Genomic DNA, 19,397 nt, shown 5'->3' with positions numbered 1-19,397 from the left:
GTTTAGACCATTTTGTTATATTTGAGTAGACAGCATAAGTATCAGTAGAATGTATTACATTCTGTACATGTACATGAGACTGCAACAGTGTATATTTGTCATGGATTTTTGTTCATGCATAAATATAGAGACTGCTTAGGGAAACTGGTTCATTACAGTTGGTTGTTGCTTTGTTATTCTGTTGCTCACCAATTTAACCAGTTCTCCCACTGGCAATATCCACTGTAGAGTATAGATTATGATTATATTGATTTTAAAGCTATTTAAGACTGTATTGTACCAGACAGCTTCAGATTTGCATTATATAATAGAAATATTCATGTAGGAATTGGAATTCAGCCTGTTATTATGGATGGGTACTGAAAGGTTCAACGAGGAGAATGAATTAATGGAATTCAGATCAAATTTGTTGCTGCTATTCATGCAATTAACTTTGACAGCCATTATATAAATTCATAAATTCATAAAATCTATGCATGGCTTCAGTGCATTTTGTGTGATTCTTTATTTAGCAAAAATTGGTAGTTGTTGTTGTGTTCAGTGTCTGTACAACAGCAATATTGAAATCACAGTGCACATTACAGAGCTGCTGACAGAACTTTTCATTTCTTGATTTGTTTGTCCTGCAACTGTAGTGGAAGATCCAGCAGCTCCAGTGTCCAGTGGACTGCAGTGGCCTGATCTGGAGGACATTCAAAAAATGACTTTTGACCCCTGCCCTCGTGACCCCAAATTCAAGCACTGCAGTGTGGTGTATTCAAATGAAAATTTACAGAGACTGAATGGTGAGTAACAGGGTAATTTGACCTGATTTTTTTTATTGTAATTCAATGGTTGAAATGTAAGCTAAGTCAGTCAGAATGGTTTAATGTGAAATGGTTAATTGTAAAGAAACTTACCAGGTAGGAGCCAAGATCAGAACCAGGGGTGGTCTGCAGCAAAAATCTAGCCATTTTATTTACAATCCACAGCCAACACTGATCTTATATGTGTTGATTAAACAATGAAACCATATAGACTTTCCCTTTTAAATGATATATACACTATATTGCCAACACTATTCACTTGTCTGTGCATGCATATGAACCAGAAGTGCACTTGTGAGGTCAGACACAGATACTGGATGAGAAGGCCTGGCTTGAACTCACCGATGTAATTCATCCGAAAGGTGTTCTATCGGGTTGAGGTCAGGACCCTGTGCAGGCCAGTCACATTCTTCCACACCAAACTCGCTCATTCATGTCTTCTTTATGGACATGGCTTTGTGCTCAGTCATATTGGAACAGGAAAGGGCCATCCCCAAATTGTTTCCACAAAGTTGGGAGCATGGAATAGTCCAAAATCTCTTGATATGCTGAAGCATTGAGAGTTCCTTTCACTGGAACTAATGAACTAATGGTGCTTTTCCACCGCATAGGTCTGGCTCTACACGACTTGACATAGCTCGGCATGCTTAAAGCTTGTTGCTTTTCCACTGGCAGGGCTCTCTGTGGTTTGAAAAACACAACAGCAGCGTTGGTAAAGTTAGGCGCTGTTTACTCATTGTGTATACTCACAGTGAAATCTGCTGTCTTAAGAGCTTTTACAAGCGGTGAATTTGTGCTGGATTTGAATGAGCTCTGCACTTCATGGTGATTGACATGGCCAATCAGCGCTCTGGAGGGTTCACACATCACGATTTAGTATTTACTCTGCATGGTTGGAACCCTGAGCAAGCTCTGACTGAAATCTTACCCAGTTCCAGGGACCAGGTACCAGATTTGGTCAGTGGAAAAGCAAGAGAACTGTGCCGAGTCGTGTAGTTTCCTTGCAGAGGAAAAGTGCCATAAGGGACCAAGACTTAAAAACCCCCAACACCACAATCCCCCTCCACCAAACTTTACACTTGGCACAATGTAGTCAGAAAAATACCATTTTCCTGGCAACCGCCTAACCCCCCCTCATCCATTGGATTGGAAAAAACATCATTTGTCACTTCAGAGAACACATTTCCAGTGCTATAGATTTCAGTAGCAGCATGCTTTACACCCTTTGCATCCAGTGTTTTGCATTGCCCTTGTTGATGTAAGGCTTGGATGCAGCTGCTTGGCCATGGAAACCCATTCCATGAAGCTTTCTATGCACTGATGAGTGAATACATTTGGCAATATACTTTAGTGTATATAGGGGTGATTGTGAAAGCTTAGATGGATGAAAGACAGAATGATTAATGTTCATATATGTTTTATCTGTTAATTTATATGTCCTGCAGCAATAAAAAGAGAGAAATGTGAGGAGAGTGGAGAGATGAAGAGGAACACAATGTCCATTAGACTCAGCATGTTTGCCGCCCACAATGCATTTCACCACTGCGAACAGTGCCATCAATATAGTGAGCCTGGCCCTACCCGACCTGTGAGCTACACTCATTCTTAAACCTGCTTGGCTTATTCACATTAATAATGTAACAGATAATAATACAAAGCAATTATCTGATATGTATGTGTGTTGTTTATGTTTGTTTTTGTTCACAGTTGTCTGACTGCACCTTCCACACCTTCACCTTCTGCTCCTCAATGCTGGGCGAGGAAGTGCAGCTCCATTTCATTATACCCAAAACTAAAGAGAGACATTTCATCTTTAGCCAGCAGGGGTGCCATCTAGAGAGCATGAGACTGCCTCTTATTTCTGACAAGGTCAGGACACACTGTACACATATCAGCATCATACAAGTGTGAAACTGCATGCAGATTCAAAACTGCATTGGATCTGGAATAGTAGACTGAAATATAATATTATTCTCCATCCATCCATCCATTATCTGTAACCGCTTATCCAATTTAGGGTTGCGGGGAATAATATTATTCTACTTAATGTAAATTAAAGGCCCAGTCTCATCAATCAGTCGGTAGCCTTAAAGATGAGGCATCCTGGCACATGCAGATGGCTCCATGGGGAATGAGCAGGAACCCGTAATTCTTGAGGCTTGTTCTGGAAGGTTGGTGAGATGTGCGGGCACTGCCTCATGGACAAAGCTATTTAAAGGACAGGAGGGCAGTGACCCGCCATCCAGACAATCCTTATTCAGCATGAGGTCAGATTTGAGGACTCCCAGAGATATCAGCACAGGCCTCCCAGATTGTCTAATTATCCATGATCCCCTAGAACTTCACTTAAGAAAATATTTACCAAACCCTTGACTACATAGACAGGTTTCTGAGTCCTAAACATTGACTAAAAGATTATTCCAAAGTAGGGCTTTGCAACAGTCCTCTTCCTTTTCTTTTTTAATTCATTCATTGTCAGTTACCGCTTATTCAATTCAGTGTCATGGTGGGTCCAGTGCCTACCTAAAATCACTGGGTGCAATGCAGGTACACACCCTGGAGAGGGCACTAGTCCTTCACACGTTCACTCACACTACACTTTTAAGTAGCCAGTCCACCAACCAATGTGTGTTTTTGGACTGTGGGAGGAAACCGGAGCAACCCACGTGGACGCAAGGAGAACACTCCAAACACCTCATAGGCAATCAACTGGAGCGGGGCTCGAACACACAACCCCAGGATGCTGGATGTCTGTGAGGGCGACACTACCTGTTGTGCCATATTTAATCAAAAAACATGTTTTTCCTTGCTTAATGTGTTTGCTTTGTTCTGTTTTGCCTTGTCTTTGTGCTCTAACATACCCAGCACTGACTGGAGGCGGAACAATTCTAAAGTCTGTGCACTCTATGTATCATAAAGCTCAACATCTGAAAGGCTAGTTTTATCCCATTTAATATCAGTATTTAGATAGACCACTGACCTGTATTGTTTCACAGTTTGGTTGGGACTCCAGATCCCCAAATAAATGTGTATATGCACTGAAAAATGGCGCCAACAGTGGTGCAGCAGGTACCATCGCAGTCACACAGCTCCAGGGTCCTACAGTTGTGGGTGCAAGCCCCGCTCCGGGTGACTGTCTGTGAGGAGTGTGGTGTGTTCTTCCTGTGTCTGCGTGGGTTTACTCCGGGTGACTGTCTGTGAGGAGTGTGATGTGTTCTCCCTGTGTCTACGTGGGTTTCCTCCAGGTGACTGTCTGTGAGGAGTGTGGTGTGTTCTCCCTGTGTCTGCGTGGGTTTCCTCCAGGTGACTGTCTGTGAGGAGTGTGGTGTGTTCTCCCTGTGTCTGCATGGGTTTCCTCCGGGTGACTGTCTGTGAGAAGTATGGTGTGTTCTCTCTGTGTCTGCATGGGTTTCCTCCGGGTGACCATCTGTGAGGTGTGTGGTGTGTTCTCCCGTGTCTGCGTGGGCTTCCTCCAGGTCACCGTCTGTAAGGAGTGTGGTGTGTTCTCCCTGTGTCTGTGTGGGCTTCCTCCGGGTGACTGTCTGTGAGGAGTGTGGTGTGTTCTCCCTGTGTCTGCGTGGGTTTCCTCCAGGTGACTGTGAGGTGTGTGGTGTGTTCTCCCTGTGTCTGCATGGGTTTCCTCATGGGTTTCCCCTGCAAGTGTGTCCATAGGTGTGAGAGTGTGTTTCACCCTGCGAAAAACTGGCGCCCCCGCAGGGTATTTGAATTGGATAAGTGGTTACAGACAATGAATGAATGAATGAATGTATTTGACAAACACTAGGAAAAAAGCAGTCACATATAAACAGGTTTACTTTTTTTTTTACATATTTATTACCACATGTAGTTCACAGCAAGCAGTAACACATTAAAGCAGGATTTAAATAAAATCATAAAAAATTCATGTAAATCTCAATAACTGAATTTTGTCTGGGACCTTTGATGCACACCATAGAGCTCTGCTGTCTGTAAATACAAAAATATGCACTAAAGTAGCTTCATTAATATACTTACATCCTCATAGGGCAAAACATGAATGGATCATGGCCTGACATTCCCCTTTCTTTCTTTCTTTCTTTCTTTCTTTCTTTCAGGATTCAAACATGTTGAAAAGTCCTATCTTTACTCCAACTTTGGGTCGACATGAGCATGGTCTGTTAAATCTATACCATGCCATGGAGGGAGCAGATCATCTGCACATTCTGGTGGTCAAGCAACATGAAATGCCCCTCTATAGGAAATACTGGCCCAACCACATATTGCTGGTTTTGCCTGCTGTTTTCAACACCTCTGGAGTAGGTGAGTACTGACCCTAATTGAAATAAAGAGAAGGTAGAATGTAAACGTTAATGTGCATTTGTGTGTGTTTGTACAATGTACAACAAAATATGCCTGAAGGAGCAGTCGGGGTTTAAGTGCCTTGCTTAAAAAAAGCACTCCAGCTGTGAACTGAGGGAGGAGGACAGCACCGGTCCTTCACTCTCATCTGTTCCAATTTTCCTTGTGAGAGGTAAAAGGTGTCTAATCTGACGGTAGCAAACACAAACGTTGCAGCAGACAATACAACATATTCTCAGTGTGCTTCTAGAAACCCTAAAAGTGACCTGGAAACTGATTTTGTGGAGCTGTCTTGACACCTATCCAAATACCAGAGGAGACACTTAGAATCACCACAGAATTTGCTTCCTGTGGAAGATACATGACAGTATGCTACCCAGAAACCTTTTAAAGATTTTTTATTGACATTACTATGTGCATGCCCAGAGCGAACATGTCGAAGGCTGCACACAAATGTAACACATTATCACAAATACGCAGCAGATATACACCGCCTGGCCAAAAAAAAAAAAAGTTAATTGGACCGCATTTAGCTTTGAATTCGTCACATACTGGCTGTGGAATCATTTCCACAAATGTCTGCGATTTCACAGCATTTATTTCTACCCAAACATACATTCATTTTTCCCCAAGATCTTGGACTGGTGATGGGAAATTTGGACCGCTGCGTAAAAAGTGGTTCAGGTCTAGGCTCTGTAGTGGTCAATCCATGTGTGAAAATGATGTCTCGTGCTCCCTGAACTACTCTTTCACAATCTGAGCCCAATTATTAATTTCTGGCACTGTCATCTTAAAAAACATTTGTCATTGGCGACTGTGATCATTTAAGATTTTTTTCTGACCACATTCCTTTCTCAAAGATGATGTTTTCCCACTGTCCTTCCACTGTTTAATAATGCGTTGGACAGTCCTTAACTCGATTTTAGTAGTTTCCTCAAATGTTTTCTCTGCTTGATGCATGCCAATAATTTGACCTTTCTGAAACAGATTAATATCTTTTCCATGACCACAGGATGTATCTTTTGACATGGTTGTATAACAAATGAGAAGCTACTCACTGCATCAGTTAAGGTCAAATAACTTGTTGAAACATAAACACCCATGCAGTAATTATCCAATGGAAGGCTCTTACCTATTTGCTTAGTTAAATCCAGTTAAATGACTGGATTTATGATCTTTTTTTTTTGCCCAAGGAGTGTATAAGCAAATATAAGATGGAATTGCTCTATATGTGCAGGCTGTGTGCAGCAACTGAGATTTTTGGGAATATTAGGATGTGCTGAAAGCAAATGTTGCACAAAAAAGCACAGTTGCCCAGCATTTACACCTGGAGGTTGTGGGTTCAAGCCCAAACTCCGAGTGACTGTGAGGAGTTTGGTGTGTTCTCCCCATGTTCCTCTCGGTGCTCCATTTTCCTCCCGTGGTCCAAAAATACACATTGGTAGGTGGATTGATGACTCAAAAGTGTCCATAGAGTTGTGAGTGTGTGAGTGAATGTGTGTCACCCTGTGAGGGACTAGTGCCTCCTCCAGGGTGTGTTCCTGCCTTGGGCCCAATGATTCCAAGTAGGCTCCAGACCCACCGCGACCCTGAACTGAATAAACTGAATGAACTGAATGAAAGCAATGTTGTGATAGGTTCAGTTAATCAATAAGTGACATCATATTAGTAAGACATCAGCTATACCTTTTCCCCAATTACTGCTCATACTCTCCATTCTTCCTTCTCCTTTCCTCTCCTTGATTCCAACCTCTTCTGGGTTAGAAGAGGAGCAGTAGGAAGGGAGGGGAGGACAGAAGTAGTTCAAAGGAGCAACAACCACAAAACCACAAAACAAAAAAGTGAATTCTAACATAATCCATAGCAGTATACTTAATCTACATTAAAACTACTTATAATTAAAGTAGTTTAATATTGACACTTGGGTTCCCATGTACTGATACTTATGTATTTGTATTGATTTTTTTTGTCTGATAAGTTACTATACAGCGATGTTATGTATTTCAGGTGCTGCTCGGTTTATGATAAAGGAGCTGTCTTATCATAACCTGGAGCTGGAGAGAAACAGGTTAGAGGAGCAGGGTGTACGCAGGCAAGAAGTGTGGCCCTTTATTCTCATCATGGATGACTCTTGCGTACTGTGGAACACACACACACCTGGTCACCAGGGCAACAGGTACAGTGGGCAGGGCATAGGTGGATGAAGGTGCTGGATGAAATAACAGAAGGAATGAAGGGAGAGATGTTGAGGGATGTTTTACGAATCAATGTGAAATGATGTTTACTGCTGGAGTAGCCCCTCTCTCTCTCTCTCTCTCTCTCTCTCTCTCTTTCTCGCTCTCTCTCTAAATATCTATCTATGTATTTATTTATTTATTTATTGATTGATTGCGGAGTTGTATATTTCTCTTTTTCTCTCTGACTGTGTGTATTTAGAGGTGAAGTGGTGAATGTCTCTCTGAAGTCAGTGCTTCTCCATATGGAGTCCATTCCTAAGCTGAGTCAGTATGCAGTGTGTGGTTTGCGAAGTTGGAGTAGTAAACATGTTACTACTGGTGCTGTGTTCAGCCGCTGTCACCTCCACGACTTCATCCTGCTCAACATTGACCTCACACAGAACGTACAGTATGACCTAAACCGGTGAGTGGAGAGAGGACATCCCCAAAAATATAGTGCAGATAATATAAAAACTTTGGGGGACTTTAAAATTAACAATAAACTGACCAGAAATATTTTTGCTTGTAGGAAAGCTTTAAAATAAATGGTTAGAATGTCATTCATGAGAATCAGTAGAACACAACTCTTTTCAAAACATTTGGTTGAACTTGATCTGATAAAATATTTTAGAGTCAGATGCCTAACTGCCAAATGCCAGTATATATTTAAATGCTACAGATCAGGGCTGTAGTGCCACCATGCTTAATTACCCCAAAAAAGTAAAATCCACTTGTAAATCCTAATATTTTTTGAACTACATTCTTGCACATCATTTTAATCACACTTTTTAATAATTTAGGACCTGAAGATAATATTTGTTAGTTTTGCAAGTGGAATTCTTTCCCATTATATGCAAGACTTCGCTTGCTCAACAGACCCTGGTCATCATTAGGGTGACCAGACGTCCTCTTTTACCCACACATGTTCTCTTTTTTAGACTTAAAAATTTTTTTTCACAAACATCCGGGATTTTGTTTTTCTAGAGCTTACAAAGAATTTGGAGAAGCGCTTCGTTCACAAACTAGTCCCGCCCTCCCCTACTCCATTTGGTAGTGAAAAGGGGGAGTGGTGAAGTAGCCTAAAATCTTCGGATTGCACGATCTGACTGTAGCGCTACTGTTATTGGCCGATAACCTTCTCTGTAAACATTTAATTGGTTAGCCTGCACGTCAGTAGTCTGCCCCCCGGAGACGTGTCCTCCTTTTCTGCATCTCAGATCTGGTCACCCTATCATCATGGTCTGATTCATTTCTACAATATGTATATAGGAGACAGATCTGAACTGCACACTTCCTGTAAATGAAGCAACACTCTTGTAGCACATATAGACCTGTCATCATTGTCTTTCTGTAATTTCCATTGAGTTCCCATTAAAGTATATCACTTAATGACAGCATACATCGGTCTGCAATCTCAGTATGTGTCTCCACATCAGTGATTCCTTCTCACATATTCAACTGACACATGCCATGCGAATCACCCCACAGCGTAAGAGGTGTTGACACCAGCAACTAATGCTGGTGAAATCTTGATGTCTGTTTATCCTGAATAAAAAAATGGATACCTCTGACCACAGCACACATTTATGATGGAATGTTTCAAAATGGTGTAACTATCTCTTATTTGGCCCCTGTCTCTACTTCCTTTGGGGTATTTTGTAGGTATCAAATTATAAATTAATTGAGATATAACTAAAGAAACATACCACAAAATTAAGGACATTTGTGTAGATTATTTCTTTGAAGCATAACAATGCTTCTTTGCAATAAATCTTATACAGTTGGAAAGCCCATTAATTTCTCTTTTAAATGGTGCCACATTTGTAAGGAACATGCATTTGTGGGATGAGCAGTAGAGCTGGGTATGTGGGTTACGCCTATGAAAAAATTTGCCAAATCCTCTATGCCATTGCCAAACAGCTTATTCTGCCATTGACTGGTTTGGTGTGTGGTGGACTGGATGATTTAAGTTTGAAGAAACAAGACGTATTGGCAATTTAACAATTTATTCATTTAACAAACAGGAGCCTCAGTAGCGTGTGGAAGAACCATATATAGCCATAACAGCTAGGCACTCCTCCTCATGCTGGTCACAAACTGCTGCGGGATGGCATCCCATTCTTCAACCAGCATTTGTCGCAAGTCAGTCCACATGGTTGTGTTGGTCACTGTGGCACCAACAGCATGCCCAAGCTGATCCCACAAGTGTTCAGTGGGGTTGAGGTCAGGACTGCTGGCAGGTCACTCCATTCTCTCCACTCCCAAATTCTGGAGGTAGTCACTGATAAACCCCGCTCTGAGGGGGCGAGTTTTGTCATCTTGGAGGATAGAGTTCAGTCCCCGAATGTGGAGATATGGAATTGCCGCTGGTTTCAGAATTTAATCTCAATATCTCTCTGCATTGAGATTGCCTCCAATAATGAAAAGCCTCATTTTTCCAGTGAGGCAGATCCCACACCATCACACAAAATAAGCTGTTTGGCATTGGCAGAGAGGATTTGGCAAATTTTTCATGGGCGCATCCCACATACTCAGCTCTACTGCTCCTCCCACAAATGCATGTTCCTTACAAATGTGGCACCATTTAAAAGGAAAATTAATAGACTTTATAAAATAAGATAAGATTTATTGCCAAGAAGCATTTTTACAAGGAAGAAATAATCTACCAAACACAAATTTACTTAGCACAAAAAGTATGTTTATATAATCAAGTTGTTTGGCCAAAACACTGGGAAACCTTTGTACTTTTTTTCAGTTAAATAAATGTTCAAGATGAATAACAAATCACTGCATTAATAAAAAATGAGGAATGGGTTTTTAATAACACCTGTGTGTTTTTGTTTGTGTTTGTAGGTACATGTGTGAGGAAGTAGATTTTAACCTGCAAGTGAACAGCAGTGGCCTCCTGCTCTGTCGCTTTAATCACTTCAGTATCATGAAGAAGCACATCCCCACTGGTGGAAATAAATCTGTGCTGATCAAACCCAAACTCATGGTCAGCATTTTAACAATTTATCTGGAGTTTACCACATAATTACTACCACATAATCACAATTTTAAGCCAAATTAACTTTTCCATTATCACATCGTTCCACCAAATATTTTTTGTTATTTTTATTGTATGTAGTTTAATCTCAGTTTCATGTCTGGCTAATAGGGCACTGCCTCTTTCTAAAGTGCTCTATATGCCCCAGTCTACACTTGACAAGTTTTGTTGATTTTCTGACACCCTTCTTTCGTTCTTTATACATCATATATATTCCATTATCTTTGAAGTTATATATATATATACACTTTTCAAGATGGTTGGTGACCACGGCGGCCATTTTGAAGTCAGACATTTTGTATCCAACTTTTGTTTTTTCAATGGGAAGAGGGTCATGTGACACTACAAACTTATTGGGAATTTCACAAGAAAATGGTGTGCTTGGTTTTAATATAACTTTATTCTTTCATGAGTTATTTACAAGTTTAACCTGTATTATATTTGTATATATCACTTATATTTGAGCACCAAAAATGCATTTTATCATTTGTGTAAGATTGCACGTTTATGCCCCAAGCTTAGTTACAGTGATGTTTCAATGTTGATAAATGCTTTTATTCTTTCCTGTATTGATTACTGTAACACACTTATATAAAGTCTTCCTGTTAAACTGATTAATCGTACATCCAAAACTCAACAGCCAGAGTTCGGACTTCCACTAAAGGCACGGTTCATATCACTCCTGTTCTAAGGCATCTCCATTGCCTTCCTGTTAATGCTAGGATTAAGTTCAAAATTCTTCTTTTAAACTTCAAGGCTCTTCATGGTCTGGCACCTGTTTACCTCTCTGATTTAATTTCTCTTTATCATCAATCTCACATTCTCAGATCCTTTAGCTATTCCGGTCTTCTTACTGTTCCTTCAACTAGACTTTCAGTTTGGGGTGGCAGATCTTTCAGATCTTTTGGAATTCTCTTCCATCCTCTCTCTGTACCTGCTTGTCCCTGTCATCCTTCAAATCTTTGCTTCAAACATTCATTTTTTCTTTATTTTGGGACTATGCAAAGTTTCCTTGAGTTTCTGAGAGGCACTATATAAATTGAACTTTTTCTTCTTCTTCATTTTATTATTACCACACCACCACACCCCCCACTCTCTAAACAGTCCTGTTCATGACTGGTTTCAGTATCTTTTGTGAATGAGCCTCTGTTTACATTCAAACACAAAGTGCCCAGGAGTGATGGACAAGGAACAGAAAAGCTGTTTTTTTAGTCACTTTCACATTGTTCTCTTAATTCTCTGTGCTCATCTCACCATATTTCATGAGTACATGTATTAATCAGCACACACTGTGCTTGTCTTTCTCAATTTAACCTCGTCTTTGCAAATGTGGGTTTAGCATTTTGATTGCAGAAATTGAGACAAGGAAGCAGGTCAACTCTGCAGGGCTTTTTATGAATGAAAGACAGCACAATATCAGTGATTTATTTTATCGCACAAAACTGACTGCTTTGTATAATCTCACGGTTGGTAGGAAATCCAGATCATCATATTAATGTGCTAAAGCATTTTTCCATAGTATTTCACAAAATTTGTCCAAACGTATTCATACCTTGTGTGCTGTATATAGTTTCATAATGAGAGTGTTATACTGTGAAATTTATTCATTAGTTTTTATTTAAAATTGAACTACATATCAGTTTTATTACAGTTTTAACTTTTCATTCTGCCTTTTATTTTTATTCTTACTCTTTTATGGTTTATTTTCTTAAAACAGACTTAAACATTATAATTTTATTTTTCTTATATTTTTGATATATGATTAAACATCATCAATTTTCTCTCTCTCTCTCTCTGTGTATACAGTCTATGGACAGTGTCTGCCCCCGTATCTCCCCATCTCAGTACGTGTGTGCTCCAGACAGTGAGCATCCTTTGCTGGATGCTCCTGCTCAACTGCTCCTGGAGAAGTTTCTGCAGAGTTGCAGTCAAAACCTTTTCCCTCAGGCTTTCCAGAACACCGCAAACCCTGTTCTGTCTATAGACAGCTACCTCGACCTTGGCCCACAGGTCTGAACCCAGCAACATTAACTTACTATCTAAATGCAAGTCCTGTGCAGCTTCAGTTATTAAAATTGTAATATTTATCTTTATATTATACTGGTATTTTGTAAAATATTTGACAGATGAAATTGAAATATATTAACATTCATGTGTGGTTTCCCAGAAAGGGATTAAGCCTACTCCTACACAACACATCATTTTGAATTTTGGTTTTCCATTGAAAGGAAGATATAGTTCAGGACTAGGGTTAATCTCTCTCTGAGAAACCAACCCTTAGTGTCTTTTTTGAAATATAATTATGCCTACACTTTTGTGCACTGTTCTTTAACTATGTATGTCTTTGTGTGTATGTACAGGTGTGTGTGTGCTATGTGAGCTCCAGACCGCACTCTGTTAATCTGGATCACAGCGGAGTGGTCTTCAGTGGGCTGCTGCTATATCTTTGTGACTCCTTTGTGGTATCTGGACTCCTGAAGAAATTTGCCTTCTTGAAAGGTAATTTTCAGTAGTTATATTAGTAAAATTCAGTGTAACATATTTTATTATATATAGCAGTAGAGTGTATCATAATGGATTTCCTAAGACCTATGTATCCTATCTGCATGAAAGTTTGTAAAAACCCCTTATAGGCAAGTCTACACCAGTTACACCCACTAAATGTTCAATTGTTATTCAGTTCATGTTCAATTATCCAATTATTTAGTGTGAAATGAAATTAGACACTCTGGATCTTAAAGTTATTGCTCATTGTTATTTATCAACTAAAGCAGGGTCATAGGGCGGTAGGGGGGCATGGGTGAAATGAGATTAGCACAAAAAAAATCTAAGCTGTCATAAAACTTGTTTTTTTTTTTTCAAAATGACATTTTGAAAATTGAAATTAGGTTACCTAAGTTTGTTTTACTTTTTATAATAGAAAGTCAAGGTTAGGTTAATGTGAGAAAGATTTCAACAGGGGATTCAAGCTGTTTAAGGACACAGGCAAATAACGGACTGTCCCAAAACCTAGTGAGCTATCTAGGTAGGCACTGGCTGCATAGACAGCTGTTTAAGTAGACAGCGTTCTAACGGTCGTCTGTCCTCATGAGACAGATTATTGAGATGCTGTAGTTAGAGAGCGATTGCATCACGGCTTGTTCTCAACCAAACGATGTTTACTTACCTCAGTGGTTAGCGTCGCCGCTGTTTCAGCGTGGTGAATTGTAATCTTCCCGTTTGCATTTTAATTATTTTTGCTCTGGAAGAAGAACGCAATGGACGGGAGTTTTTCTTGCATGTTATCCTGGGATTGCTTTCACGGCTGGGGAAGGGTTCGATGCCGCCTTGAAATTCGGCAAAATTAGAATATCTTAGTAAACAGCATAATGCGGTGTCCAAGAATTGGGACAGCCTACCTGTCGGGAGCGCGCAGACTGTGGCATGAAACGCTCTCAACTTAGACAGCTCACTAGGTTTTGTTACAGATCCCAGATATATTCTGTCATTTGTGCAGAAAAGACTGGAAACTCATAGTCATTTGATGCTTTTTATTATATTTTGTTATCCAGTTAATAAGAAACGATAACATTTTGGGATTAATTTGATAATTTTGCCTGATCTTTTGTACATATTCTGCATTAATATTTTTATTTTTAATTTTAGTTGAGGGATGAGGGCCCACTTTCTCAAAAAACTGTCAGTATGACAACAGTGGGCTCTGAGCAGTGGAGTTTTGTTCTCTACAGTGATACAGCTCCATCCAATATTTCCAGGATCGTTTTGGAGAGATGTTTTATGATTACTTATCAATAACAGTACCTGACCTCACTAATGCTCCTGTAGCTTAAAGACATCTACAGGTGCTGGTCATTAATATTAGAATATCATGAAAAAGTTGATTTATTTCAGTAGTTCCATTCAAAAGGTGAAACTTGTATATTATACTCATTCATTACACACAGACTGATATATTTCAAGTGTTTATTCCTTTTAATTTTATGATTATAACTCACAACTAATGAAAACCCCAAATTCAGTATCTCAGAAAATTAGAAAATTTCTTAAGACCAATAAAAAAACCATTTTTTGAAATGCTGCCGGACTGAAAAGTATGAACATGAAAAGTATGAGCATGTACAGCACTCAATACTTAGTTGGGGCTCCTTTTGCCTGAAGTACTGCAGCAAAGTGGCACGGTGTGGAGTCGATAAGTCTGTGGCACTCAGGTTTTATATGAGAGCCCAGGTTGTTGGGTCTGGCATATTGCATTGTCCTCTTCACAATACCACATAGATCTTCTGTGGGGTTAAGGTCAGGCGAGTTTGCTGGACAATTAAAAACAGAAATACCATGGTCCTTAAACCTGGTACTGGTAGCTTTGGCACTGTGTGCAGTTGCTAAGTCCTGCTGCAAAATTAAATCTGCATCTTCATAAAGTTGGTCAGCAGCAAGAAGCATGAAGTTCTCTAAAACTTCCTGGTACACGGCTGTGTTGACCTTGGACCTCAGAAAACACAGTGGACCAACACCAGCAGATGACACAGCACCCCAAACCATCACTGATTATGAAAACTTTACACTGGACCTCAAGCAACGTGGATTCTGTGCCTCTCCTCTCTTCCTCCAGACTCTGGGACCTGGATTTCCAGAGGAAATGCAAAAGTTACTTTCATCAGAAAAGATAACTGTGTACCACTCAGCAGCAGTCCAGTCCTTTTTGTCTTTAGCCCAGGGGCGAGACGCTTCTGACACTGTCTCTTGTTCAAAAGTGGCTCGACATAAGGAATGCGATGCTGAAACCCATGTCTTGCATACGTCTGTGTGGTGGTGGTAGTTCTTGAAGCACTGACTCCAGCTGCAGTCCAGTCTTTGTGAATCTCTCCCACATTTTTGAATGGGTTTTGTTTCACAATCCTCTCCAGGGTGCGGTTATCGCGTGTACACTTTTTTCTACCACATCTTTTCTTTCCCTTCACCTCTCTATTAATGAGTTTGGACACAGAGCTCTGTGAACAGCCAGCTTCTTTAGCAATGACCTTTTGCTCTGATTCTGTAAGGTGTCAGTGGTCGTCTTTTGGACAACTGTCCAGTCAGCAGTCTTCCCCATGATTATGTAGTCTACAGAACTAGACTAAGAGACTATTTAAAGGCCTTTGCAGGTGTTTTGAGTTAATTAGCTATTAGAGTATGGCACCAGGTGTCTTCAATATTGAACCTTTTCACAATATTCTAATTTTCTGAGATACTGAAATTGGACTTTTCATTTGTTGTCAGTTATAATCATCAAATTAAAAGAAATAAACACTTGAAATATATCAGTCTGTATGTAATGAATGAGTAAAATATACAAGTTTCACTTTTTGAATGGAATTACTTAAATAAATAAACCTTTTCCTGATATTCAAATTTTATGACCAGCACTTGTAGTCTAAACACTTTCTAGAATAATAGAAGCTTTTGCTACAGTAAAGCAGGAACAAACTCCTTGTTAATAACCTTACTCTCAGAAATATTGGCTGAGCAGAAGTAGGTTAACTTATTTAACAGTTATCATACTGTATATTCTTGAACAGTCCTCTATGATTTATCTCATGATCTTTGTGTGTCTTTGTAGGAGCAACGTTGTGCGTTGTTTCTCAGGATCGCAGCTCACTAAGGCAGACGATTGTGCGTTTGGAGCTGGAGGATGAGTGGCAGTTCCGACTTCGGGATGAGTTCCAGACAGCAAACTGCAGTGAGGATCGACCCCTCTACCTCCTCACGGGGCGCCACATTTAGAAGTTAACACAGCAACATGCTGACGGCCCGGACGATTCTGTTAATCACATATTTGTCCTTGTTACTATGAAAAATGGTTTAAATTAAAACATTTCACAGATAAGATTGGCTACCCTGCATCAAGCTCTCATTTATCCAACATTTAACTAATATATTTTATGCTTGTGGAAGCAGCCTGTACTGCAAATAATGCTATGTTCAAGACCAGACATACATTAATGGATAAGTCTCCCTATAACTAACACTCAAAATAGTTTCATGTGTTGGACACACTCACTAGGATATGGTTTGGAGTCAGAGTGACTCATATGTACACATAAAGTGGCCTATAAAGACACTTTGAAATAGTATGGACTACCAAATGTATCAGGTTTTTGAGAATAAGACTGTATTTTGTTGGTAAACTCTTTTTTGTAAATGATTGTAAACCGGGGTCCATTTTGGTGTCCCCTATATGTCCACCATTGGACATACACTTCATCTCAGGGTTTTTTTTTGTCACAAGGCAAAAACAAAAAAAGATTTTATTACTACTGTTATTTTTTTTTTTTAATTTTGTGTACGGCTATTGAAAAATATGTTTAGAGCCAGGTGTTTGTTTAACCAAAGCTACAAGATGAACTGACTGAAATGAATGGTTTATGCCCAGCATAGTTTTTATATCCTCAGTATTGGACATAAACATATTGTACATAATTATCTTGACATGCTTTTTCACTTCTTAAACCAAAAATATGCTGCTTGGCCATAATCAGATATCTGAAACTGTTTGAAGTTGCTAGAAATGTAGTATTACACAGCTAAACTTAAACTAGGTTTTTTTTTTTACTTTTTCAGAACTTTCACACCCACAAAAATTTACTGATGAATGTAACAACAGAAATGTTCCAAATTTATTTGGGGAATAATATTTTCTGCATTGAAATTTCATTTATATTTTTTCTGTATCTTTTATCACTTGCTAATGCCAGAATGAATCACTGTACTGCACTGAATGTGCCTTTCAACATATGGCATCAGTCAGCTCCCCAAGGACCTAGTAAATCATTGCTAATATGCATATTTCCAGTGCTGAAGAGCAAGAGCCATTTGGTGAACTTCGCTTCATAACTGTGCTACATTTTATGAGTCTATGTTAGCTTTATATGCCTGATAGCTGTACTAGCATTAGCCATTTCCAAATCACACCCCAAAGGTGGAGATTATATTCCACTGCTGCAAGCTTAAGACGACTACATCATTGCATTTGCTGACTGATACATCTTTAGTTAAAACATTCCTGATTATTTTTAATAGCAAAGAATGAATGTTGTTTAAATTGCAGTGTTGTCTTAAAGGAGCTAGCTATGTAAGATCATTTCCAGGTAAAGTAGGGTTAATCAAAGCAAATATCCTCAAACATAAAATGTGAGGAATCATATCTAAGTAAATTGCTCAGGATATTATGTCTTTTTGAAGCAGGATGTTTGGGTGTGAAAAAATATATGGATGCTGAAACTAATATATTAATTCTTTGTTGCTTTTGGGTGTTTTTTGAGCCATGTATTAAATCATGTTAATGAAAACTTTCTTTTCTACAGCACAAAGATTCTACCTACGATAACCATATGTTTGTTACAGAACCTGCTTTCCAGTGTTTGTTTCTTTGTTTTTTTTTATATATATTTAAAATGAAAGAAACACGTCCCATTTTTAAGGGATTTTTTTTATTTATTGTACAACCTTCTTGGACTGATATTCATAATGAGATGTCTAGATGGCATGCTTGTTAATGTTCAGGAATGTAAATCCTTAGTCATCATCCAAAATCTTTGCACATGTCCATAGAAATTGAATTTGTGTTGTGATTTTAGTAGAACTTAAAATGAAACGGGTTAGAAATGTGAACTTGCACTATACAGTTGGCTAAGGGCCAAATGTCACTAGTCATTTTGTAGCCAAAATGGCTTGATTGGCTGAATGAATTAGGACCAGTATTGACTTTAATGAAGAAGAAGAAGAAATGCTATGAAATGTCCATGTGAAGATGTTGTATTGTGACCCCTAGAATGTGTTTCATTTGTACATAATAAGATGTGCACATAAATATGCAATTTGCTTCTCACAATCTGCTGTGCATATATGAACCCACGAAGCACCAAACAGGTTTTTTTTAATGTTTAATCAGCTCAGTGGTCTACCTCATGATCTACTGGTTTCGTACTGGGTGTGTTAAAGTGACTTATGAAATGTATTCTTTTTGTTGTTGCTGGAATTTCTGAATGTAATAATAAATTGACACTGATATCCATGTAGTGTTTTTTATATTATGAAAACAAATAATCTAACATTCAAATAACATTTATATTACACTGATGCACCCTAATTACAAACACAATATTGTAAAAATAACTTTTTCTGTCTCATACTTTTTCTTTTAAGTAGCGCCATATTTTCTAAAGTCGATCAACAGGTATTTTGTAAGTAGTCAGTTACTACATCTAGCTCCATTGGGGCTGATGGAGTGGGAACTGGGGTTGATATTTCTGGGAGGTTTTCTATATATGGTTTTATTATATGCTTTGTAGAATAGCGAGGGGACGTACATATATTATGGCTAAGACGTAGTTCATATGAAATTAGGTAATGCTTGGATGTCTAAGGTGTGACTACAGTAATGTGTAGGCCCTATTTCATTTTGACTAATATCAATAGAGTCTAGGATTGAAGTAAATGCAATTTGTAGTGGGTGATCTGCCTTCTCAAAATGGATATTGAAATAAAAATAATCATTGCACACAACTAGGTTTGCAGTGAAATCGCTGAACTTTTTTTTAGAAATTCTGAGTAGAGCCCTGGTGGTCTGTAAATGTTACACAATAAAAAAGCATCCTTTTTTGTGACTGGATTTGTAATAATGGTGGAAAGAACCTCAAAAGAAGTGAAGGTGTCACATTGTTTATGACTGAAAGTCCACAGGGGTGGCTTTATTTAGTGCTGAATATTCATTTGGTCTAACCCACGTTTTCGTGAGACAGAAAACGTCAAATTTATGATCACTTATATTATTATTTACAATGACTGCTTTTGAGTTTAGTGATTTTATATTGAGTAACCCAAATTTTAGATCTGAGTTGTTGCTGCTATCATCTGAATATGATTTAATATTAATTAGGTTGTTGAAACGGGCTGATATAGTTTTTCTACATTTACATTTAATTTGGGGCAAAGACACAGTCTCAATACAGTTAA

General features: G+C 38.9%; 1 protein-coding gene across 1 annotated transcript in view; it reads left to right on the top strand.

Moving 5' to 3' along the window:
• Nucleotides 1–18,440, top strand: part of greb1l (GREB1 like retinoic acid receptor coactivator) — a 47,460-nt gene extending 29,020 nt beyond the window's left edge. The window contains exons 25-34 of the mRNA XM_066681805.1: nucleotides 636–785; nucleotides 2,252–2,394; nucleotides 2,514–2,675; nucleotides 4,901–5,105; nucleotides 7,152–7,320; nucleotides 7,581–7,784; nucleotides 10,214–10,355; nucleotides 12,213–12,416; nucleotides 12,767–12,905; nucleotides 16,003–18,440. Coding sequence (XP_066537902.1) covers nucleotides 636–785; nucleotides 2,252–2,394; nucleotides 2,514–2,675; nucleotides 4,901–5,105; nucleotides 7,152–7,320; nucleotides 7,581–7,784; nucleotides 10,214–10,355; nucleotides 12,213–12,416; nucleotides 12,767–12,905; nucleotides 16,003–16,166 — 1,682 coding nt within the window. The 3' untranslated portion in view covers nucleotides 16,167–18,440. The remainder of the gene's footprint in view (nucleotides 1–635; nucleotides 786–2,251; nucleotides 2,395–2,513; nucleotides 2,676–4,900; nucleotides 5,106–7,151; nucleotides 7,321–7,580; nucleotides 7,785–10,213; nucleotides 10,356–12,212; nucleotides 12,417–12,766; nucleotides 12,906–16,002) is intronic.
• Nucleotides 18,441–19,397: the final 957 nt, after the last annotated feature.

The sequence above is a fragment of the Hoplias malabaricus genome, chromosome 9 (genome assembly GCF_029633855.1).
Source record: "Hoplias malabaricus isolate fHopMal1 chromosome 9, fHopMal1.hap1, whole genome shotgun sequence".
NCBI lineage: Eukaryota > Metazoa > Chordata > Actinopteri > Characiformes > Erythrinidae > Hoplias > Hoplias malabaricus.
This window is presented reverse-complemented; position numbering and strand designations above follow the sequence as displayed.